The sequence below is a fragment of the Aythya ferina genome (genome assembly GCF_964211825.1).
Source record: "Aythya ferina genome assembly, chromosome: 3".
NCBI lineage: Eukaryota > Metazoa > Chordata > Aves > Anseriformes > Anatidae > Aythya > Aythya ferina.
In genome coordinates this window covers 113,613,990-113,639,535 of record NC_140298.1, presented here as the reverse complement: position 1 = coordinate 113,639,535, position 25,546 = coordinate 113,613,990, and the positions used below count along the sequence as shown (strand labels likewise).

General features: G+C 39.6%; 1 protein-coding gene across 1 annotated transcript in view; it reads left to right on the top strand.

Annotated features, from left to right (window-relative positions):
• The first annotated feature begins 1,352 nt into the window (after positions 1-1,352).
• LOC311434930 (opsin-5-like) overlaps positions 1,353-25,546 on the top strand; it is a 30,075-nt gene continuing 5,881 nt past the window's right edge. Inside the window, exons 1-5 of the mRNA XM_084515436.1 lie at positions 1,353-1,664; positions 12,304-12,456; positions 19,685-19,804; positions 23,296-23,466; positions 25,167-25,501. Of these exons, the coding sequence (XP_084371562.1) occupies positions 12,318-12,456; positions 19,685-19,804; positions 23,296-23,466; positions 25,167-25,501 (765 nt within the window). The 5' untranslated portion in view covers positions 1,353-1,664; positions 12,304-12,317. The remainder of the gene's footprint in view (positions 1,665-12,303; positions 12,457-19,684; positions 19,805-23,295; positions 23,467-25,166; positions 25,502-25,546) is intronic.

Sequence of the window (25,546 nt, the reverse complement as noted above, 5' to 3'; positions counted from 1 at the left end):
GGTTTTTTGGTGCTGTAGCCTGGATTTTGTGTCAGCCAGAAAGTAACTCTGGAGTTCAATGATCCTTCCTTTTATACCCTGGGCTGGAGGATCTGTACGTGTGCAGAGACAGGCAAAAGCTGGTGAGGCTGCAGGGTAACTGGAGGTGAGCTAACAGGTGCCAGTCTTTAACTTTGAACTGAGCTAAAGTGCATCATCCCTCTAACATATGCTTCCTAAACCCTGAAAAGGAGAAAACATGCTGCTTTTCTTTTCTATGTAGTCATCAGGGAATGATACTCAGCCTTTATGTGAGACTCTTCCCTGGCTCAGAAGAATCTCCTGATTTCTAGAAGCCACTTGCTTCCTTCTATCTTATTTTGACATCGTACAATCCTTTTTTATCTTTTACTTATAGGGTACAACTCTACCACTTCTCAGGAAGTTCTATTTATTTATTTATTTATTTTAAAGAAAACATGTGTCTTAGTCTGTATTGATTTTTGACAATAAAGCATCACTTGAATTGGCTGTTTATGAAAAACTGTCTGTGACTTCTGCAGCCTCTCAATCTCTAGCTGATGGTAGGAAGGTAACAGGACTAGTCTCTACAGAGCAAGTACAAATGTTCCCTACAATATTATTTCCACATCCAGGAGTGGGTTAATTTTATTGTGTTGCCCAGGAAAGTGCTTCTTGACCAGGCAGCTGATAAAAACGAACTGATTCTGTGAGCCAGAGTCATGTAGGATCACAAATTTGGCTTGGTGAGGGAAAATCTGGGACTCATTCTTGTATTTCATAGTTGTAATTTATTTATTTATTTATTTATTTTAGGCTTTAAATTTTCTGTATTGTATTGTTTTGTTTTATTTACTGTTGTGCAGGTTGAAAGTCAGGACTTCAGTTAATACAAAAATATTCTGACTTCTGGGTGGTAGTGATGATTTGCACACATATTCTCACTACAGCCCAGTTTAAAAAATGTCTGGATGTGATGGCAAACATGAATGAAATGCAATGCCAAAAGAAGCTTTTATTAACTCTTTGCAAGCACCCTTTAGGCTGGCAGATTTGTTTCCCCTTTTGCCAGAAAGCAAGAATCACTTGATGAGAAAACAAACCAAAATGACAACAACAGAAAACAAACCGAAACAAAATACAAAAAGCATATAAGCCTTCAAGTTTAAAAGCCTTCTCGGTTTGGTGGCATGGGCAATAGGCAGGATTACAGCTGTGCTCGCAGGAGGGCTCCGGCAGCATGTGACATGTGGCTTGACAGAATTTGGCCGGCTCTGGCAGCTCTGGCTCACACCCCTGCCTCTGCGCTGGGGTCACTGCAGCTCTGGCAGGCTGATGGACACAGACACAGGGGCTGCATGCACTGGAAAGTGATTTTGGTTCTGTAAAGTGGAGGACCTGCAGTGGCACTGCTAGGGAGAGTGAGAGGAAAGGAGAGCACAGCCTCCACAGCCTGCCTGCCCAAGTCGGGAGCGAGGGGAAGGAGAGGGGTTGGCTTGTCCTGAGGGTCGGCGTGATATTCCCCTCTCCCTCCTGAATGCTAGAACTTGAAACGCCAAGGGCACTGTGGATTTATGCTTTTGCAGATTGCTCTGATCTGGACATTGAAAAAAAGCAGCTGTGGAGCTCTGGGGGGGATGCTCTGTACGGAGTTTGTGCATGAGGTATGTCCTGCTTCTCCTCTTGTTCTTGTAAGGGAAAATGCTGAAAGTGGAGGTGTGTGAGTGCAAAAAATGTAAGTGCAAAAATGCATGCAGATGTGTACAGGTGGATGTTTGCACTGTCTATATTCAATATATCCTTAATCCAGGTCTGTATTTATGGCAGCTCACTAGTGGTATCTCATAGAATCCTCTTGATTACCTTTCTACCTTTCTTCTCCTTCCTATGGAATAAATCATCCTAGGAATGAAGACTTTAGTGTGTAGCCTTCTGAAAGGTATTTGAGAATGTCAGAAAAAAAAATCTGAAAGTTTGATATTTAGTGTCTCTCTCTTTCTTTCTCTCTTTCTTTCTTTCTTTCTTTCTTTCTTTCTTTCTTTCTTTCTTTCTTTCTTTCTTTCTTTCTTTCTTTCTTTCCTCTTTCTTACCCTCCTTTTCTCCCTTTCTTTTTCTTTTTCTTTTTCTTCTTTCTTCTCATTCTTCCTTCTTCTCTCTTTCTCTCTCTCTCTCTCTTTCTCTCTTCCTCCTTCCCTCCCTCCCTCCCTCCCTCCTTCCTTCCCTCCTTCCTTCCTTCCTTCCTTGCTTCTCTCCTCCACCTCTTATGATGGTGTTAGTGTCACTGTGTGTGTGTGATATAACCAGAGATAATTTCATGATGTAACATGCCTAAGAGACAAAAAGGCCTTTTGATAAGTATTTTTTAGCATTTCTGGAGGTCTGTAAAGATCTGACACTAACTTTAGTGCAAAATTTGGAATGAATTTGGAAAAGAACATATCATTTCTGTCTCTGAGCAACATGAGGAACATAAAATATTGATTGGATTGTTTGAATACAGATTATACAATTGATATTGATTTGATATTGACTACTGTTTGATTTTAAAGGATGAGATTGAAATGGACGTTCCATAACACTCTCTTAGAACAAGAGAGAAAGTATTGGCAGAAATGGTGTGTTCACATCCCTTCCTCACAGCTTTGGCTGCTGTTCATGAGGAGGAGGCGATCACCAGAAGCTGTAAGATGAAGTCAGCACAGGGATGTGATGGCACTTCATGCCAAAGGAAAAACAAGCTCCTGGTATTTAGAAGAATTATTAAGTCATTTCAGTTGCAGAGTAGTGCTGAGGTACATCTGAGAGCCAGTCATCCTAATACCCTAATTAGCCAGCAAATCCTAATATCTGCATGTAGTTTGGAAGGGAACAGGCTGTGTTTCTTTGCAGAGCTGGGTGCAGGAACTGTGTTAGCCTGGCTCACTGAAGTCTTTGGTGCCAAACTACTGGTCTGCTGGTACACAGGCAGCACAGGGACAAAATTAACATCAGGCTCAGCCTGTAATAGGAGAGAGATCCAGCAGAGAGAGGGGGAAAGCAAGTTAGCATTTCCAAGCTGCATTCCTAACCACTGACTCTCTATATGCATGCATGTCGATCACTAAGCCACTCTGATTAGGTTTGTGAGCTGGAGAATTGTTGCCTATATATTTACCCCAGGCGTATCATACAGCCTTAGTGTTTTATATAAGAACAGAACAGATGGGATTTTTTATGCTGGTCAGCCAGAAAACCTTTCTCCCTGGGACAGGATCAGGCCTTTGTGCGTCACCAGGGCACTTGTATGATGGACAAACAGCCAGCAATGTTGAAGCAGAGGGGTAGGATCTCCTCTGCAATAGTCCAACACCTAAAAGTGTTCCAGGATGTTTCCTAATGTGAAATAACACTGAAGTGAGTTGGGACTGCCTTTCTATTTTTCTTTAGCTTGGCTTATGTGAAATGTCTTTCCTTGCTGCACGTTGTCCTGTAGTGCTACATTGGGGTGCTGCCCCCTGGTCAGCACCAAGTACCTGCTTAAAATTGTGCTGGATGGATGACTTAGCTTTGGTTTTGGTGATCCATGTGGTGTGGCTGTGACTTCTTTTCCTTTCCTTCTAGGCTGTCTGTGCTGATTACATAGCTCCTATATGTGAGCAGCATGTGCTTTTTTTCACAAGGCAGCCTGTGGAAAGCAAGGAGTGTGAGACCTGCTTTATGGCTGCAGGCTGTCAGTACCACAGAAATGTTCATATGCAATAAAACCTTTGCAGCCTATTCACATGCTATGAAATGTCTGCTCTGTTTTCTTTCCTTTAGGCTCAGGCTTAAAGGTACACCCTAATTCCTTCTGCAAGGGTAAAGGGGGCTAGTGCCAGGTATCTGGTGAGTATAAGTCATCTCACCACCAGGACTCCCAGGAACATTATTTCAGGGATGTCCCAGCAAAAAATCTCAGCCCTGCCTGCCCTAGAAATGGAGCAGGGGTGCATGCCCTGAAATTTGTAGGCAGGAGGAATTCAGTCATGGATGTAAGTAAATCCTGGTGTGCCAGAGCACCCTGTGGAGACAGAGCAGGAACACACACCTTTTCCTCCTAATACATGTATGTTGGCTTTCAAAGTTGAAGAATTTTGCAATGAAGATGCAAATGCAGAGATGAATATTTAATCCAAGCAAGGCCCCTGGTGTAATGTGTTCATCTTTGTGGGCAAGCTGTGAGTGAAATTTGGGTGCTGCCTCCCATGTCCCTTGGTGGGGGGCACTGGAAATGTACTCAGCTGTGGGCAGGGGCTGGGGTGTGGGGTGCTGCAGTAAGCTGGTGTGGTGGCAGCATATACCACATATATGTGGTGCTTTGCAGTTAGGTGGTCTTAGGAATGAAAAACACAGGCAGAAGTAAATACATGTCATTGCTTGTCAAACGATTTCATGGTTCTTGTATTAATTTTTATTCCCAAATCGAGACTCTCTCAGTGCTTCGTAAGCACTCCAGATAAAATATTGCTTGAATTTCAATTCATGTTCTTTGGAATCCATTGTAGCACTTTCCTCTTTCCTTCCTGCACATACACCTTCTATGATTCATTTAGATTTTGTGATATAATATCACAATGACTTTCAATTTTTTCGGTGTCCCTAAGGAGCACTGTTGATGCCTAATTCTTGCCAAAGTAATGACAATTGTCACTGACAAGTGCACTTCTCCTTAATGTGTATTACCCATTCAGGTCCCTTGAGTTGTCCTTCCTTGTGTCCTGGTCTACTTACGCCTCATTTTGCATTAACAAATATTATATCTAGGCTGGATTCAGCAGTATATTGAATAAGCAATTATGCTCCTAAAATAATGAAATTAATCCTTTACATCAATGCTTCCCAGAAGGATCTGCCTATGTTGGAAATCAGGATTTGGGGGGAAGATCGATGTCTCTAATCTAACAATGGGAGTTAAGAAGTGAGTGGTCCCAAGTTTCTCTCTGACAATTTTAACTAACCTCAGGAAAAACATACCTAGGGAGGCTTTGAAATTTCCATTATTAAATGCTTTAAAGAATTGGCTGGACAATCATCTGTAGCAACATAGCTGATTTCATGTCAAGATAAATCCTGGTTTTATAAAGCCTGACAGGCTTTATAAAGCCTGTCAGTTTGAAGTCCTCTCCAGCCTCTTTTTCAGAGGTAAGGTTTCTAATGGTTGCAAGCCAACAAGTTTGTTGCCCTGTGTCTGGCTTCTGGAGGGCACAGGCAATCCAGGAGGTTCCTGGGATGCATTGATGACAGCTTCCTTCTCCAAGTGATAGAGGAACCAAAGAGGAAAGGTGCTGTGCTGGATCTCATTCTCACCAGCAAGGAGGGGCTGTGGGGAATGTGAAGCTCGAGGGCAGCCTTGGCTGCAGTGACCATGAGATGGTGGAATCCAAGATCTGGAGGGCAGTGAGGAGGGAGCACAGCAAGCTGGACATCAGGAGAGGAGACTTTGGCCTCTTCAGGGATCTGCTTGGTAGAGAACCACGGGACAAAGCCGTGGAGGGAAGAGAGGCTCAAGAAAGCTGGTTAATATTCAAAGATTACCTCCTCCAAGCTCAGGAGTGATGCATCACAACAAAGAGGAAGTCAGTCTGCTTAATGTAAATAAATCATTCAAATATCTTCCATAGATGCTGTCCTAGGAAACAAACAAACAACAAAAAAAGGCAAATACATGCTTCAAACACAGCCTCAGGTCTCTGACTACATCACCTCCAAAATCATACTCTGCTGTTACTGGAGCATTACTTAAAAGCATTGCAAACCTTTACCTCTCTTAGGACAGCCTGTGGTTTATATTAATTTTCCAAAACAGCAGAACACATTATTACTGTTCATATTGCTGACTTGAGTGCTGTTACACCACCCCCCATCAGTCCATTGGCCCACCTCTGCTGTAGATACAAATTCACTTCTGGGGGAAGAGGTTTTGCAATTTGCTGATAATTGGCCTTGACAGAAGAAGAGATGAGACTGAAGTCCCACGGTGTTCACAGAGTGGAAGAAAGGAAGGAAGCTCTGGAGGTCAACTTGTCCAACCCCTCTGCTCAAGCAGGGCCACCTAAAGCAGGTTTTCCAGGACTGGGAAAGATTGCATCAGTGATTTGAAGCTGTTCAGGTAGCAGATATCATGAAGCTCCTGCCTTCTGCAGATGATGTTGTCAGGGCAGATGCAACCAGTTCAAGGGCTGGAATTTTCTTTGGGCATGGAAAATCTCATGCTATGCCTGCAGTGTGCCAGTCACAAGGTATCTATGAAAGCCTTAAACCAAATGTCAGTGCCCAATAAATAACAGGCACCAGTCAGGTTCGTTCTGATTGCTGCAACTCACCTCCACGGAACACCCTGATTATTTTTGTTTTTTTGAAAATTCCCTGAGATTTTTCTATTTGTTCCTTTGGTGCCCTCCCTATATGAAGCAGCGAGCAGGGAAGTGGCTGCTGTTTTGTGGTCTGTTCCTTTCCTTCAGGACATGGGGATGATTTGTCCTTGCATTCCTTGGGATAAGAAGAGCCTGGCCAAGCCACAAAGGACATGGTGAAACACCACAGAGAGGAACTGAGGAGAGAGCACGGAGCAAAAGTGATGCAGGGCTGGCAAAATGGCATTATTTAAACCAAAAAAAAATAGCCCCAAATCTCTCTCTCTCTTGTCTCAGAAGTATTGAGGGTTGTTATTGCTCTTTTTTAGAGTCTGAGTCAGGATTTTGGGTCTCCTGAGATCAGCTCTAGTGGAACAGTTCCATTTTAAAAAATATATTATTTAGAAGTGGAATCGTTTGTATTAATTAAATATGAATTGTCTACAACACAGGAATAAGCACGAGTCCATTTCTCATAAGGAGCAGCAGACTGGTGTCCTTTGTTGTGGTTTTAAATCTGTTTTCAGAGGCACTGGGGGCCTTTCAGCATGGGCTGTGCTGGAAAGATGATCTGTCGATGAGCTACACGGGCAGGCTGTAGTGTATTGCTCTCTGTTCCCATGCCTTGGTCATTGGAGACCTACTGCAAAGTAGAGTCTCCAGTCTTGTGAGGGAGCAAGAAGGAACTGATCCTTGATAACTGGCTTATTTTCCAGGGCTTGCCTGTCACGCCTGATGGAGCAGTTATGTGTTACAAAACATCTTTTGAGAGCTTGTTTTTCAGTCTATGATTGTTAATCGGAATCAAGGCCTCAGTAAAAATAAACCAAAACAAACCAGAGGGATTTATATCTTTATTCCTTTTTTATTTTTAAAACAAACAAACAAACACAACCACAAAACCACCAGTGCTCAAAAAGTACACAGCCTTGGAAAAAGGAAAGTTCTTGGCTGGACTTTACCAGCAGCTGTTTAGCTCTACAGATCCTCTGCTGTAGGTTTGCTCATTAATGTAAATATAGCTGTGGACACCCACATAATTACTTGTGAATTTATTATTGCATCAATTTTTATGATCATTGCATTTTTTCAAAACTCAGCAGCAAGTTTAACTGCATACTTTTAAGACCGAAAAAAGATGGAAGCAGTATCTGGGGCTTTGATCCAAAATTTTGATTCCACCTTTCAGCAGGGTGTTTAGCCTGAGATGGGAGCCACATGAATCTGACTCTAGGTTTTCTCCTATCCCTGCCTTTCCAGTTTTGCTCTTTTGATGTTATATTATGTTGATTGGGCAGATTGGTGATAGGTATTTTCCCAGTATCTACATCCAAAAAGTTGAATTTCCAAAAGTTTTCTGATTCTCTATTTTGGGAGGACTATGTGACATTTAAATTTTTATTATTTCTGTTGTCACTAGATCAAAAGCAGCAGTTTGATGTGACAGAGCACAGTGCTCACTTGAAATACAGGAAATGTTAGTTTGAACTTTTAACCTAGTGAATAATTACTGAAGGTGATGATTCCCCTTCAACAGGAGCGAGAGAATCTACCTTAGAATAGCCATCAGCCTGGTGGTTAAACAAGTTACTAAGGAGAAGACAGATTCCAGCTCATAGCCTGAGTCTGCAGACTTTACACTTAAACTGAGATTAAGTCATGACCATCTTTCTTAAACAAGTCTCTTCAGATATCTTAGGAGGGAAAAAATGAAGAGGCAAGGTGAATCAAGGCAAGGCAAGGCAAGGATGGTGCTCTGTGATTGTTTTGAGATGAGTTTTCTGGTCACTGTTATCTACCTTCTGAAATGCAGCAGCTAGTCAGACTGTTGACTAAGGAGGCATGCCACTATCAGAAAACAAGTCTGGAGAAACACTGTCAAACTGGAGAAAAATAAGTACTGAGAATCAGGCAGATAAAGGGAAGAGCAGGATTTGTCACCAGGTGTGTTGGTAAATGTTATCATTGTAGCAGCCAGGATGGATGCAGGAGGAAAAGGCAATGCCCATGGGGGCATTTGCCCGTGTCTCCCATGTCCCATGCTTGCACAATGTGCTCTGCAAAATACAGGGGATGTTTAAAATAAAAAAAATATTAAAAATAAAATAGAAATTTAAAACAAAAATTAAATGTTTAAAATAAAAATTACATCTGACAATATGAACTGGCTTTCAGCTTACATTGAGAGCTAACTAACTTTGTTATGGAGAATCTGAGAAATGGCTATCACTGGACAAAGAAAAGAGAAAGATCATTCCCTTTTCCCCTCTTGAAAACAGTACCCTCTGGCACTAATATATCCTTATAGCTTTTGTCTTTTACTTAATCAGATAAAATTATTCATAGTTTTTTTTTTTTTTTTTTTTTTTTTTTTTTTTTTGTAAGACTTACTACGTATTGTGAGAGAAAAGAAAGTTAGTTTCTTAATTAACACACTTCATCATGTTATCACTTTAGCTGTGATAGCTCTTTTAAAGTGAGCTCTGCTAATTATTTCTCTGCACTTGCACAGAGGTCCACGGATGTCTTTTGTTTCACTCTACAATTTACATTCCAGTAAATTCATCTGCTTCCAAAAAGGATTGCAAAATTTATATGTGGTCCATGACTTTACATATAATCCATTCCTTGTTCTCTCTTGTGAAACAATCATGTTAAAAGCACTGCTGCCACAATAATTTTTGCAGAGGACTCTTTTGGCAGCATCTAGTTGTAGCTCCCTTTCTGTGATTCTGTGACATGTGCTGCATACTGCTCATTCTCATACTGGATAACTTTTGCCTCTGAGCTACACCATGCTTTTTTTTTTTTTTCAGATGTTTTTGGGAAAATGGTTGGTGTTTATATTTCCCTCAATTCCTCGCAAAGTTACGAAAATACTTTTCCTGTTTCATATCAGTTGGCTGTTCTTCATAAATAGAATGCATCTTATTATTTTTTTTTTTTTTTTTTGGCAAGCTAACATCAGTTTAAAGACGTTTTCTTACTAATTTAGATTAGGGTACTCAAGTTTAGCCTGCAACTGCCAATACTTAGTTTAGCCATGTGGCAGAAGGCATAATTTGAATCTTATAGCTCACCTGTCTGATAACTTGATGTTTTAGAGGTTCACAGGAACCTGAAAACAATGGAGATTGCCACATGTACATATCATTTATACCACCAAAGTTTATATTAAAATAACATTATATGGTCTCTTTCCCTGACTTATTAACTTTTAGAGGCTGTGGATCAGAGCCTTTATGACCTTTATAAGGCATTATAATACTGTGGTGTCTTAAAAAATCAAATGCATAAAACAAGACAAACTAATAGGGTTAGTAGTTCAAATCTTTGCTTATGAAATAATTAATATTGGAAAATATACATCTCCTAAATATATTAGGCTTTACCTGATAGTTTAAAAATTATCCCCATCCTTAGTTGTTTTTACCCAAGCCTTTGTAGGAATTGGATGCTGATCAGGATTATGGCTTTTCTTGACATGGAATTAAGAGAGGCATAATTATTCTGCCTTGTTAATTGCATTCTTTTTTTTTTTTTTTTTTTTTTTTTTTTTTTTTTTTTTTGAAGTCAGAGATACATCTCCCTTTTCTTTTGTAGAAAATTGGTGGCAAATCTGTGTGCCTGTAAATAATATTGTTTTTTTTTTCTTAAAGCCAAGATAAGTAGTTTTTTTCTTTTTCTTCAGCCAGATAGAACTACTCTGTAATAACATTAACATTTCCAAGCAGATAATGAGTTATGAGAAAAACAGCAATATCTCCCACATTGTAGCTGTCCAGTTTCATCAGTGAAGCATTCCTTCCACCTTGTAGCCGTGACTTGTTTGAAAATCTGCACCTTTCCTTCAGAGGCAGGTTGAAGAGTCTAATGACTGAGTTTCTGGCTAGGGATAGCATGTAAAGAAGTTGAGACTTCTTCTCTAAAGGTACTCTTTCATGCATACTTACAAAATAAATGATATTGTCCTCATGAGCCACCAAATAATAAGTTGAGTGGGAAATTTTAACATGGCTCAGGAAAGGAAGAAGCCCCCAAACACTTCAATACTTATTTCTATCAAACCCAAATCTTATCAAACCTGGTTTCTCCCATGGAATGGTAATGTTCACCCAAGGCCTGATCCTCATAAATTGAATTTTTTATTATTGTTGTTGTTTATTTGTTTGCTTATTTATTGTTTTCCCCAAAGTTTGAGGGACAGCAGGGAGGGAGATATGGGTACTTTAGTTGTAGGTAGGTGTCATCAGGTATGTCTGTGGCCACACAGGGCTGTTAGTGAGAAGACTGTCTGCCTTCAGGATGCAGAAGAGACAGAGAATTGGTTAAATAATGAAATGCTTTTCTAGGGGAATATTGAGTATCTCTGAATTCTTTAAACACGTCTGAACTGCAGCATCTTTGGCTGCATGTTGGAGAGCTCTGACGTGGAAGGTGAGGGAATACACATATATCTGAGATCAAGGAGGTGGGGTAAGTCTTTTTCAACAAAAACACTATTTGTCTCCTCTGGAGGAAAAAAAAATGTTAGGTGTTAAAGGCAGCACTTTTTTCTCTCTCACCTTTGCAGTAAAGTTAAATAAAATGATTCTTTCCCTCTTGTCTTGCTTAAATGTGCATGAGCATTCCTTGATCAGCAGCAGTGTATGAAGTTAACAGTAAGAGCCAGTCTTTCTTCATACCAGGAAACAGGCCTAATTCTGCACTGGCCAGGCAAAGCAAAACTGTTTTTTATTTGTTTGTTTGTTTAATATTAAGGGTATCACTGATCTTCTGAACTTTAAGCCCCTGTAAATTAGACACCACAGATAGGATTTATCTTATCCAAATCTGATGTTTTTGTCATGGGTATCTACAAGAGAAAAACATGCTTTAGTTTCCAGGTATCCATGAGGATACCTTGCATCCTAATGTAGATACAGAGCTCAATTCAACTGCCTAAGCATGGACACCTGATGTTCATTTGAGATGCTTAAAGGTAGACACCTTGTGGAGTCCTGCTACATTCAGGGTCAAGAAGAGGCACCTGTAGACAACAACCCAGTCTATACTGGTCTAGTGTCAGCTTCTCAACCTGCAAGGATGTCTGCCAGATTCTACACGTATTTTTCCCTTATCAGGGTTCACCTTATTGATCTTAAGCTCATTTCACCATTTTCCCCCAAAAGAAGTAGGAAACTTAACCAGCCTGCCTAGGTGAGTCTTATTTAATACTCCTGCTGCTTCTTCATAACCATAATACCAATTAGTGTTTATAGCCATAATCATGTGAAGTTATTTACATGAGAACCCAGCTAAATAATTCTAAGGATAATTTATAGATACAGCTCTTCTTTTTACTATGAAATTTGCACAGCTCCAGTCTGTAGACAGTGCCCCTCAGGATATGAAGAAATTGCTAGGACTGTCTAACTGATAATTCCTGGTTTCTCGGGATTATAAGAACAGTGCATATAGATAAAGACATTAAGTTCAGCATGCATTAACACATTGGACTATGAAGCTATTCAGACATCAGCAATTGCCCTACTTCTTTTTCCCAGATTCTCAGTCTTAGGTCACTCTTCTGGGTCACTTGTCCGGAAACATGAAGCTCCTTAAGATATTCGGGGAAGGTACTTCAGAGAACCTGGCTTGCATGCCAGAACACACTGGTTTTTAGATATTGCTCGCATGGATTACTATGGTGATTGCAATATGAATCATGACATTCTGGGATAAATAAAGGCCTGAAATAAAATATGTCAGAATGCTTTATGCAATTTTGAATTGGATCATGAAATGCCCTGGGAGCTGGTAGAACAGCAATGGAGATGGGAGGAAACATATTATGTATGAAGAAAATTATCTTCACAATTTCTTGTGGCATGTGTTATCTATTGCATACTCTGTTCTTCCTTTTTTTTTTTCTTTTTTTTTTTTTCCCCAGACATTGATCTGGTCATGAATGGGATGGCATCAGATCACAACGCTTCCTCCCAGGAAGAGTACCTCCCACACTACCTACAGAAGGAAGACCCCTTCGCATCAAAGCTTTCTAGAGAAGCTGACATCATAGCTGGGTTTTATTTGACAGTAATTGGTAATGATTTTTTAATTCAACTTTGAAATATGAATATGTCACTGAATCCTTGCAGGCATTCACAAAGAAGGTAGAAGCTGTAGTGCATTAGATGTGTAATTGCATAGCCATACCAGAAAGAAAAATCTAGGAGGGAGAGGAGGGAAGATATTAGAAATATGGTTAATGTCAACAGACAATGCTGCTCCAGCTGGTCAAACATGAAAACTAGTGGACCTTCCAGTGAAAAGTGAAGAAACCTTTTATTTCTAATGATAGGTTGCTAGCCTGCAGTTTAATCGTTCCTGACCAGAGATGTCTTCTTCTCTTACACTGTGTGGATTTTCAAAGTCTTTCTCATGTGCCCATGCATCAAGAAAGAACATCCTCAGATGTGTTTGCTCAAACCTTGCTCAGCTCCTGACATCAGCTGTCCTCTGTTACTTACTATATCAAACAGCATTTTCTGCCCACGATCTTCACCTACATTTTGTTTTGGAGTCTTTCACCATGTGCAAAGTGACTTTGTAAGCAGAATAAATGCAATTATTTATTGGTTAGTGCACAGAGATGATAGCTAGGTTCATTCATATGCCAGGCAATTGTCATTCAGTTGGGAAACACTGGTCTCCATTACTTCTAAGAATAAGCAAGTCCTTGTTCTTGCTGATTTACGATCTGAGTTTTTGCCTTTTGGGGAGCACTGACTTTTTTTTTTTTTCCTTCTTTTTTTTTGTCAATGCTTTTGCTCTCAAATACTTGAGCTTCTAACTTGCCTTAGCAGTTGCACTTCTTTTTGTGGTTTTGATTAGGGTTTCCTTGTGTTTTATGGCTTTAGCTGATTTACTTTCTCACAGCTCAACCACTGTTTTCTCAGTAAAGCCAAGCCCAGGTTGTGTAACAGTGCCACACCAAACTGTGCACCGGGTCTCAGAAACCTGAACCCCACAGTTAAAAACAGGATATACAGGATATTCATTCCCATTGATTTCTTTTGGGTTCATTCTCTAACTCTACTTGTACACAAAACACAAAGACATTTCAGTCCTACCTTCATGTTTCTCATTCACTATTTTGCATGCATGCCTCTTTTACTGCCTTTCCTCTGACTCATCTAAGAGTAATCTAATTTTATTTTCTACTGTGGAAGTCTGACAAAGGCTTGAATAACACTTATTTCTCACCAGCCTTCTGTTTATGTCTTTAGTGAAAAAAGAATTCAGAATGATAGAGCTGATAAGTGAAGCTGTAGCTCTGCTCTGCTTAATATCATTGTGCTGTTTTCAGTATTCATGCATCATTTTGTATGTATCTTAACTCTTCAGATTCTTTATATATGTATAATATAAATAATATTTTTTATAGCTAATGTGCAAGGAGATTTCTTCACTGAACTGTCCAAAATAACCCCCCTCAAGTCTTTTTTGCTCAGTTAAGCAAACTTACTTTTAATCCCATTAAAATTATGTCAGAGGAGCTGAAATTAATTCTACCAATGTATACTATGTTGCCTATTTATATGGGCTGTATTTAATATAGATTTTTTCAGTTCCAAATAACCCTGCCAGGTGCAAAACATCTTGAAAAGCAGAGACTCAAATTAAGGCAAAGGCAAGAAATCATAAATTTCCAGCAAAAAGCCAAACCCCAACCATGCAGATGTAGTCTTAAGTGAGGAGTGTGAGGAGACTGGCTTTATAGTTAAAAAGGGCTTATAAATAACTTATCTATTGATTATATGTGTAACTTTTTTCATTGCAATGATTTCAAGCAATCATTGCCTGGTTGTTGGTCAGCCGTGCCCTCTGCCATTTCAGCTATGGCAACTGGTTTAACTGGTTTCATGTTTTTTAGACCAGTTTTTGACCAGCAGTGTTTTTGACACTGCAATTCAGTAATGGATGTTACTTCTCAGCCAGAGGCTGAGAGAAGTATACAACTATTCACAGGGGTTTGTTTGAAAAAGGAGAGTGTTATGCTTTTTATCATTAAAGAAGAATTACAAATCAGCCTCTAATATAAGAGCTCAGGTAATAAAGGAGGGTACTAAACAGAAGTGATAGATGAAGCAAGGTTATGTCTTCCTTCTCTGCTTGTGCATAGCTGGGGAGAAGTAGTCTTAAACACATTTTACTTTAAAAAAAAAAAAAAAAAAAAAGGACTTTGTTTGGGCTAATGTTTTAAGTGTGGGTTATACCTCACACTAGCTCCTGTCATTGTGCCAACCCTTATTTTATAACTCATTCATGTGTAGGTGGATGACAACATTTTAATAATATCCTGGGCCATACAAAAATATGAGAAGTTAGAGGAAAATTAACTCATGTTGTTCCCAGGAAAATCTCTAGATGGCTATTTTACTTTCTTCAGACAAAAATAACCCTGAATTTTCTTTACCACTAAGCTGATTTCTACAAGTTCAGAGTCCCCACTCCTTTTGCTGCAACATGAACTGCTGTGCAGATATGTTAGGTGGTGGATAAGGTCTCTGTTTGAGGTAGCAGGGAAGGAATTGTAGCTCAGTGAAATAATTCACTGACATGGTGGACTTAGCAAGGGTACTAGGTTAAAAGATAGACCAGATGATCTTAGATGTCTCTTCCAACCTAAATGATTCTGTGCTCAAATTTCACATGACAGGCTTGCTGAGGTCTTTAATTGGCAGCCTTGTAGATAATCACAACTCCCAAGTATTCAAAGAAGTAAGCAAAAGCTATGTGCCTAAATAGCTCTTGGGCACAGTTGTGGTAACTGTGCAGTATTGCAGATGTGTTTGATTTACTTTGTTAACTGCATTATCAGTAGAAATGGAAAACAGCTGGAGCATCCATTGACAGTATGTCTCTGTCTTCTTAACAAAACTTGTGGTTCAGAACAAACCTGTCATTGGTCTTCTTCTGCCACTGAATTGCATCTCTTCCTGTGCAGATCCCTTCAAGAAATGCTCTGCTATCCTGAGGATGTTTGGAATGGACATCCTGATGGTAGAGACCAGCTGTGGAGAAGTGGGAAGTTGGGAGGTGGTAATTACTATTGGGAATCTTTGTGCTTGAAGCTAGAGAGGTGGACTTAAAATATGGTTCAAAATGGGAAGAAGCTTCACAGTGAGTGAACAAGACTGGGATCCTATCAGGACAGTTGGCAGAGTTTTTAGGGTCAGAAACTGAAATATTTCAGTTTCTAAAGATAAAAATGCATTTCTCTGTTTTTAAAGAAAATCAGGGGTCTTGACCAAACCTTACATTCTCTGTAAGACAGCATCCTAACTTGCTCACCTCCACATGTATTTTTTTAATCACCTTAAAAAAATAAAAAATCAAACAGTACACATGTTTTTAAGAATCTAATTATTTTTACCTTGTCACTTCCCTGCTATCTTTTTCATCACTGATATGATTGATTCACTATATGGGTGACTCACTACCGAGCAGAGACCTGCTGGCAGTCAGCTTCTTCTGAAGCCCATGGCAAGTAACCATTGATTTGCAAACTTGTTGCGCACTTCCTTGGTTTATTATAAAACAGCTTAATTGCAAACAAAATCCTGAATTGTTATTATTATTATTATTTTTTTTTCTGATGGTTTAGACCCCTCTCAGATAGGAGAAAAGGAGTCTTATTTGTTCAGATTGCTTCTTTCATGTGCTTTTGCCTTTCACTGCAGGTTACCAATCTGTACCTTGAGCTTTCCCTGCAGGTGTCACATTTTTAACTATTGCATCCTTGGCTCATTGTGTGGAGATAAGTAATAGGGTTACACTGCCATGGACAGTTCTTCCCTGAATCTTTTCCTCATGGAAAAACAAAACAAAACAAAACTTTCTTTTATATCTGAAGAGTCTTTTGTTCCCTGTTTCCAACTCTGGACTCTGCCCAAGCACACAACCTGCCATCACCTACCAGAGCTGGGAGCTTGCACCAGCAAAGACTTTAGATAGCTGTTAGCAAAACCTTTTCAATAGCAGGGAAACTAAAACATTAGATGACTTGTCTAGAGAGATTGTAAAGTTTCTAATATAAATGAGTTTAAAAAGAATCCAGATAAGCAACTGTCAGAAATGATAGGTGCAAAAAGGGACTTAAATTATCACTTGATACCTTCCAGCTGTAGGATTAGGAGGAAAGTGAACTGGGACCATCTGAAATATAGCTATTAATAATAAAAATTTCCTTCAGAGACTTATTTGATCAAGAAATCTCTCTGGACTTCCTGTCTGTTCAAAAAGATTCAGGACAATGACAGGTGTTTTTGAAAGGTCTTTCAAAGAAAATGATGGCACACTAGGTATCCTTAATTTCACTGGAGATAAAAATGGGTATAAAAAGATTAAGATATATGAAATATACTCAGCAACACTGAAAGTGATTCACTTAGCTGCAAAGAAAAAAAAAATCAAACGGATATCTGTATCTACTTATAATTTAGATTAAATTTGCAGAGCCATAAAAATGGGATGTGCTTTAAACTTAATTCACCAAAGATAAATCAAATTTGCTGAGAAAACCCAAGATTAAAGGATAAGCCAACTTCTGTTATAATGTTTATTCTAATTTTTTTTTTTAATATTCCAGAAAGCAATACTTGCAGTATAAAAATAGGAAGTGTTTCCAATTAGATGTTTCCAATTAGATGTTTCCAATTAGATTAGTGTTTCCAATTACACATTACTGAAAAATTCGGAATCAAAGTACCTTTCTTCTGAGTTCACTAAACCTTCAGTTCTGCAGTCCCTCATATTTCTTGTGAAATAGTCTGGTTTTAGCTGCTGGAAGCCATTTTTCTCTGCCTCACAGATGTTCCCAGGTTTGGTTTCTTGGTTATGGAAAAACACGGCACCTTTGCAAGATGATCATTTCATTGCTGGGCAAAAGAAAATACCTGTTTAATTCCTGAGATCTAATTCCTGAGAAAGAGGAGTTGATGAAAATTATGTGGTGTATTTGGAGATGGCAGCTTGGCTAGGTGGATGGTGACCTGCAGTCTCTTTTTGGAACACGTGGAATACAGCTGAGTGTGCACCACCAGCACAATGTGTTGGAAGGCACCATGAAAAATGATTTTGCTGTCTCATCAGCAGAGGAAAACTGGGTTATTTAGGTCTTTTTTTTTTTTTTTTTTTTTTTTTTTTTATATATATAGTAGTGTGGAGGCTTGGCTCCAGGTGGCAGCCAAGCACCCCTCCAGCCACTTGCTCACTGCCCTCACTGTGAGATGGGAGAGGAAATAGGAAGAGCAAAAGTGAGAAAGCTTAGATAGGGAGAGATAAAGAAAAGGAGGTCACTCTTTTCTTCTTTGTCTTCTTCTTAGAATACAGAATCATGGAATGGTTTGGGTTGGAAGGGACCTTAAAGATCACCTACTTCCAGCCCCCTGCCATGGACAGGGGTACTTTCCACCAGCCCAGGCTGCCCTCAGCCCCATCCAGCCTGGCCTTGGGTACTGCCAGTGATGGGGCATCCACAGCTTCTCTGGGCAGCCTGTGCCAGGGCCTCACTACCCTCAGAGTAAAGAATTTCTTCCTTATATCTAATTTAAACCTATTCTCTTCTAGTTTAAATCCATTACTCCCTGTCCTACCACTCCCACCCAACAGAATCCCTCCCTAGCTTTCCTGCAGGCCCACTTTAGGTACTTGAAGGCTGTTCTAAAGCATTTCTGGAGCCTTCTGTCTCCAGGCTGTACAACCCCATCTCTCTCAGCCTGTCTTCATAGGAGAAGTGCTCCAGCCCTTTGACCATCCTTATGGCCCTCCTCTGGACTCATTCTAATAATTCCATGCCCTTCTTGTGCTGGGGTTTCCAGAGCTGAGCACAGCACTCCAGGTCTCACAAGAGCAGAGCAGAAGGTAGAATCACCTCCCTTGGCCTGCTGGCCTTGCTGCTTTTGATGTAGCTTGGGATTAGTTTGGCTTTTATGTCTGCAAATGCACACTCACGTCAAACTTCTCATCAACCAACACCCCTAGGTCCTTCTCCTCAGGGCTGCTCTCAGTCCATCCTCTGACCAGCCTGTAATTGTGCTTGGGATTGGCCTGGCCCAGTGGCAGCACCTTGCACTTGGAAGGACCTTGCACTTGCATGTCTCAGGCATGAGGCCTCCATGGGTCACGGTCCCTTTGGGTGTCACCAGCTGCACCATGAAGGCACTCCTGCTTTCTCTTTTATTTCTCTTGATGTTTAGCTCCTTTTCTCAAATATACCTTCACAGAAGTGCCACAAACTCCTCTGCCTGGCCCAGTTTTGCCTGTAGTGTGTCCACAGTGGAGTTGGCTGGAATTGGCAGTAGCTCCACAGGGCTCCACCAGGCAACTCCATCCTCACTCCATGGAGGCCACTGCAGCCTCCCCACTGCCAAAATCTGGCCATTTACACCCAATTCAAGTAAGAGCACAGGGTAATGGAAACTGCAGTATCTGTAGGGGTGAGACTCTTGCTTTCTGAAATAGAAGTTGTGTTCTTTACAATTTTTTCACTGCAAAGCACTCACTCTGGGTCCAAACTCTTTCAGATATGAATTAGTAAAGAAATAGGTGTCTTTAAGGGAAATGGAAACCCTGGAATTTGAGGTATCAGTGTGATTAGCTCCACGGATGATCAACCACCTGCAGCATGGGGCTCTATGGGTCTTAGATGGTGATATGGCTAAAAAAGAGACCAAACAATATGAACAGGATCTCTTTTAATGCACTGAATTCCAGATGGAAGTTACCATCAAGATTTTTTTTTTTCTTTCTTATTGTGATATAAATTATTTTTATTGGAAAATTTGAGATGTCATATTGATCTAAATATTTTTCATTATTTTAGAAATGTATCCTTCAACCTCTTATTATAGTGTAGAATAAAATTTAGGCTGTTCAGAGATTGGGGTCCTTGTGATTAGACAGTTTAGTTTTATTCTTGTGGCTTTATGAACACTTGTGAGACAAAGGGGATTGATGAGAACAGAGGAACTATGGGATTTCTTTTATATGCATTCATTCAATAGCTTTGCAGGCTCAGGTAGTGAAGGCAATGTCTTGCTGCAGAGAGGAAAATAACATTTGTTGTGGGTGGGAGATATCTGCAGTAGATGTCTCTATGAGCTGTACAATGAGGATGAGATGATCATGTTTCAGAGTAAAATATCTAGCCTTGGGATTAAAGAGATAGGCTGAAAATACCAGAGAATTTCACAAGGAAGATGGGATATTGCTGTTTTTAAGGAGAACTCTACCTTTATTTTTTTTCCTTTTCTTTTTTATTATAGGGATTCTTTCAACTCTGGGAAATGGGTACGTTATTTTTATGTCTTCAAAGCGAAAAAAGAAGTTGAGACCTGCTGAAATAATGACTGTTAATTTAGCAGTGTGTGATCTGGGCATTTCAGGTAATTTCATATCATATTTTTATTAATTTTTACTATCCCACCATTCTTTCTGGCATCAGAAAGAGACGGTCCTCTGGAAGTCCTAAAAAACCCCAAGTGCCTTTTGTTACTGATATTTCTGCTCTCTTATCTGTATATGAATAGGAAAGAAGTATAGAAAACAACATTCTTGAACAACTTGATGAAAATAAGTGAAAAGTATGGAGGAGAAAATAGGGTTGGATTTGTCAATTCTGTGTCAGGTAAAGCTCATGTTCACCTCAGGACTGTGCAGACCTTCAAAGACAGCTTCCATGAACATCCTGGCACAATAAGCATGAAATAGATTTGCATTAGTATTGAAGAAAATTGCAATTTCTTGCTGTAGGGTGCAACAGAAGGGATCCAGGTACTTTGAGAATACATATCAAGCCAAATCTTAGCAGGGATGGGGGTGAGGGAAGCAAATTTGAAAAATGTTAACAGTCATCAGACTATCAAAGCTAATGCTTTTCTTGCTAGTGACCTTCCTCTTTTATCTTTATGTCAGGTAAGTAAGCATTTGTCTCAGTCTATAGAGTAAGAGCAACATCAACCACCTAGAGGGATTTCTACTTCAACCTGGCAGCCTGGATGCCCTGGAATGAGAGTAGAAAGCTTTGTAAAGGCTTATGCAAAGCTGGAAAGTCAAGATAATTTCTTTGGCTCTTGACATGAATCTCATTAAGCTGCTCAGGGCTACATGCAAATGAGAGGGAGAGGGCTGGACATCCTTTAGGAAAGGATATTTTGGATGGCAGGCAATCCAGTGAGTACAAAGGCCTGATGTGACTCAGCCATGACCATGCAGTGTCCCCACTACAATATAAATGGCAGGATGTTCCCATGCTCCCAAAATTATCTGCTCCCTATGTTTTACATATTCCATGACCCCTGTCCTCAGCTCCAGTACACCCTTTTCTTCCCATCATTTTTTTTTTCATACTCTAAATGCCTAAAATAGCACAGAACAACATAAAATGATGTCTCCCAGCCCCTCAGAGATGAAGCTTGTTGCTGCTGCCACTGCACATAGTTGAGGAACTGCTTCCAGTAATTCTGGTGCCAAACACACAAATTACAGCAAGTTTGGGAATGCTATGAAAGCAAGAATCTTAACATGAAGGTTTCTAGTTTCTCTCTAGGTCTGTCAACAATAGCATACAACTTATCTTTGTCATCTTGTTTTCCATGGGAGCCTTAATTTTGCTGTGTGTTAAAATGTAATGCAAAATACAAAATAATTGGGATTGGTAAAGTAATGTGCCCTTTCTCCTTTGTCTTCCTTTTTTTTTTTTTTTTTTTTTTTTATGGAAAATGTTAATTCAAGAAATGTGATGTGTTCTGGTTTTAGACCTATTGCAGTGGAGATGAGACTTTTTCCAAAGCCTTTATATATCACCTGCTTGTCTTGGCACTTTGTTCAAGAAATGGGTTCTGCAATAGCCCTGCTTCCTGTAGATTTCCACATGGTGGCACTAGGCACTTGTTTAATACTGTATTATCCTCATTTTACACTAATGCCAAGCTGAGTCCTGTGTTGCTGAAGAGAAATTTGATTTTGTGCAAATAAATGTCCTTTAGAGGTAGCAATGATTTACATGAATAAAGTTGCTTACTCTCAGAATATATCCTAACCCTTGCTGTATTTCATGTTTTTCTTGAAACCTTAATCATTGGGGTCAGTTTTTGCTTGACAAATTACAGCATATTTCTTCTGCTTGCATAAAAGTGTACTTATATGACCTAAGCACAGCCGTCAGGGTCAGGTAGAATTTTCCTTACAGGCTTATGTTAAAGGAAAAGATGCCCAATAGGCATTGTTTAAAAACACATCTAATTTTGATTTTTTTTTTCTAATGATGTTTTTGGCACAGAAAACAGAGTAAAAGCCTTTTTCAGAAGGATTTTGTTTTAGTAGAAATGTTTTGATTTTCTGTTGGGAATGAAAAGGAAATATTTTATTTCACATCACTTTGATATTAAATGGAATGTTTTTGGGAACAATCCAAAATATTTACTTCAGATCACTTTGGTGAATTTTTATGAACTTATTTCCGTGAATGTTACCTTATGGAAATTACAGTTTGTAGGACCATGACTGCCTTATTTATAGACCAATTCACAAGCTACCATGACATTACGGACATTGTGGTTCAGCCAGAGAAACTAGCCCAGGGCAGCCAGAGAAGTTTTGAACTCTCTTGAGGTGCTCTGGCAACTTCTGTGCAGGAATATACAGTCACGGGAAGGTGGAGTTAAATATTTAATGTTGCTTGAGTGTTGCAGTTGAACCCTTCAGACTTTTGAGCATTTCAGGTCAGAATGGTAAGTGGAAATGAAGGATTCTGAAAACATGACAATGTTCCTAGATTGTAAGTTCCTGAGTTTTCTGTTCCACTGATTTTCATGTACATCCAGTTTAAGACAAAAACAAACAAACAAACAAACAAAAAAAACAACAACCCAGAAAAAACAACCAACCAAAAAAAAAAAAAACCAACAAAAAAAACCAACAACAACAAAAATCAGGAGGTGGAGGTTTCCAGCTAGCAAATCACGATTTGCAAACTTTCTAATTCTCCTGATATCTACGAAGACTCTGAATAATGTTAGTCTGTTTTAAGGCAAGAATGGAACAGCCTATGACCTTACCTGACTTCTTTCATCATGCACCTTCCATTTTTACAAATGCAAAACTGAGCTAAGGAGTCATGAGGGCAGCATCTCCAAAATAGCTAGGTATTTACCTTCCATTTGGGGATGCTTAAAATTTTTGACTGTCTGTGGCCAGGTGACTTGCTGAGAGTCACTTAGGAAGAGTGTGGTATGGACAGGAGCTGAAGCCATTCTGCAGCTCAGGTCCACACTCCGACAGTAGCACCATTGTAGCACCATCTTCCTTTGTAATCTAGCACTTTACAACAGAGTGGATCCTACTGTTGGGCTTTGGAAGGTTTGCAGAAGTCCTCTTTGAAAGCAAATTTTTTATGATGTGTTTGAAGACACTTACTTGATTATAAGGATGCAGCTTCACTAGTACTATGTCTGATCATGTGAAAGCTTACTCATCAACCGTACTGGAATGTGTTTACAAGTGGACTTAAACCATACTCTGAAGTTTTTCTATGGGAAGAATTTGTACATGCTTAGTTCCCAAGTGTGGGTTTACTTTTGGTTCATGTGCTCTGCAGTGAAGCACTTGTTTCCAACACATACTGCAGGTTTGACTCATCCTACCACAGTGTAGATGTTATGAGATCTAGCTACAGCTGTCTTTGGCTTAGTCCTGTGGACAGAAGGCACACAGCTCAATCACATCTATTGTGCCCTGAAGCCCTCTTGCCACTCTCAACATTTTTATTGGTGTTAGTTTTGGGCAAAGAGGAGGGCTTGTTCTACTGAAAAAAAAAGGATGATGTAATCAGTTATGGATTTTATCAGTCAACTGACATTCTTTTCTCCTCTTGAAGTTGTAGGAAAGCCCTTCAGTATCATTTCCTTCTTTTCTCACCGCTGGGTGTTTGGATGGATGGGCTGCCGTTGGTATGGATGGGCTGGTTTCTTCTTTGGCTGTGGGAGCCTTATTACCATGACAGCTGTCAGCCTGGATAGATACCTAAAAATCTGTCACTTGTCTTATGGTAAGGAAGAAAAACTATAAAGTAACACTATCCCCCTGCTTAACCTCCCCCTACTCTCTCCCAGCCAAGAAAACCTAGGACATTAGAGCTGTGTGTGAGCAAAAGGGGTAAGGAAACGGAACATTTAGAAATTATTTTTCACTTCCACATAGTGAAATAAGAGGAAAAAAAAACAAAATACAAAACAAATAAGATACAAATATATGAGGGAGTGAAGGATTTACATGACTAGGAACAATTGCTTTGGTCATCTCTGCCAACTTTCTACATAATGTAATTATGAATATTAGGAGGAAATTCTTCACTTGGAGGGTGGTCAGGCACTGGAGCAGGCTCCCCAGGGAAGTGGTCATGGCCCTGAGCCTTTTGGTGTTCAAGAAGCTTTTGGACAATATTCTTAGATACATGGTTTAACTTACAGACTGCCCTGTGTGGAGTCAGCAGTTGGACTTCATGACCCTTGTGGGTCCCTTCCCACTCAGTATGTTTTATGATTCTAAATGTTTCTGAATCAAAAACAGAATTTCTGTTGAACTAAATGATATCATTAAGGTAGCTAGTCTTCTGTTTAAGATATGAAGTAATTTTGAGTAAATTGTACTGATGGTTGATTAGTCCCTCTAAAAAAGGTCAAGTTCTAACTTAATAGTCAGCTGTTGGATCCTGTTACATTTCATTTGCTGGGTGGCAGAAACCCTCTCCTTGGATAAATTAAGAATCTTAAGCTTTTTATCCTGTCATTGTAGTGCAATGTTTCTAGACTGAAATCATACTTAAGCTCTCCAAAATGCTGTTGTTAAATATAGAGAGGAATGCACATATAAAATAAACATATTTCATGACCCAAGTAATCTCAACTATATTTGTAACTAAATTTGTATTACTGGACATATCCTTTTTGCTGTTATCCATCTACTTAAGACATGAGTTTCGGTAATCACTCATAGATAAATCATTTTGTATTTATCAAGGTCTATTAATGTTAACTGGCTCAAGTACTGCACATCTTTCAAGGTCTTGTGGTCTGATACACAAAAGTATTCCTCTTTAGATGCCTAAATTATTTTAAGATACGTGGCAAAGAATTTAGAACATCTAAGAGATTTGGATGTGCAATAGGTCATAATAAATGTGACATTATCTCTCTAATACGGAGTTGGATCTTGAGAGGAGGAAATGAATTTAACAATGAAAGCTGTTATCACCATATGCATCAATATCATATATCTCTTGAATATAAAGTATTATATGCTTCAGTCTTCTCAGTTAAAGGATGTTGTCACAGGTTGGAAAAGATGTTTTTCTTTTATTGGGAGGGAATAACCCCTCCCCCCCCCCCCAATATAAGGGGAATTCCTATGATTGTTGCTGAGCTAGCTGTTTGGATTGTTCTTATATAGACTTGTAGGTTGTAAATCATCACAGCCTAAAGTAGAGACCTAAAATAATGCCAGGTGGAGCCCTTCCTACAGGCATGTATTTCGTTCCATGAGGTACAAAGTGGGTCTGGGTGGTCAGCTCAGGGGTCAGTATAGAAACATGTGAGGAGGTGAAATGAACCCTACAAAGGTTGTTGTCAAACAGCTGAACAAGCTCTTACTGAACGTGTAGAATGATGAGTTTAATTGTGTCAAATATATATGGACCTTGTAACTCTTGTTTGTAACTTGTCTAGTTGTAACTCTTAAATTGTCTTCCAGGTACTTGGCTTAAGAGACACCATGCCTTTATTTGTCTGGCAATAATTTGGGCCTATGCAACGTTCTGGGCAACGGTGCCTTTTGCTGGAGTGGGAAGCTATGCTCCTGAGCCTTTTGGGACCTCGTGCACTCTGGACTGGTGGCTGGCACAGGCTTCAGTGGCTGGGCAGGCTTTTATTCTGAGTATTCTTTTCTTTTGCCTCCTGTTCCCAACTGCAGTGATTGTGTTTTCCTATGTTAAAATCATTTTAAAAGTCAAGTCATCCACCAAAGAGGTTGCTCACTATGACACCAGGATCCAGAACAGCCACATACTTGAAATGAAGCTGACCAAGGTAAGTAGGAAGATTTAACTCCATTTGCTCTGTCAGATCATAAAA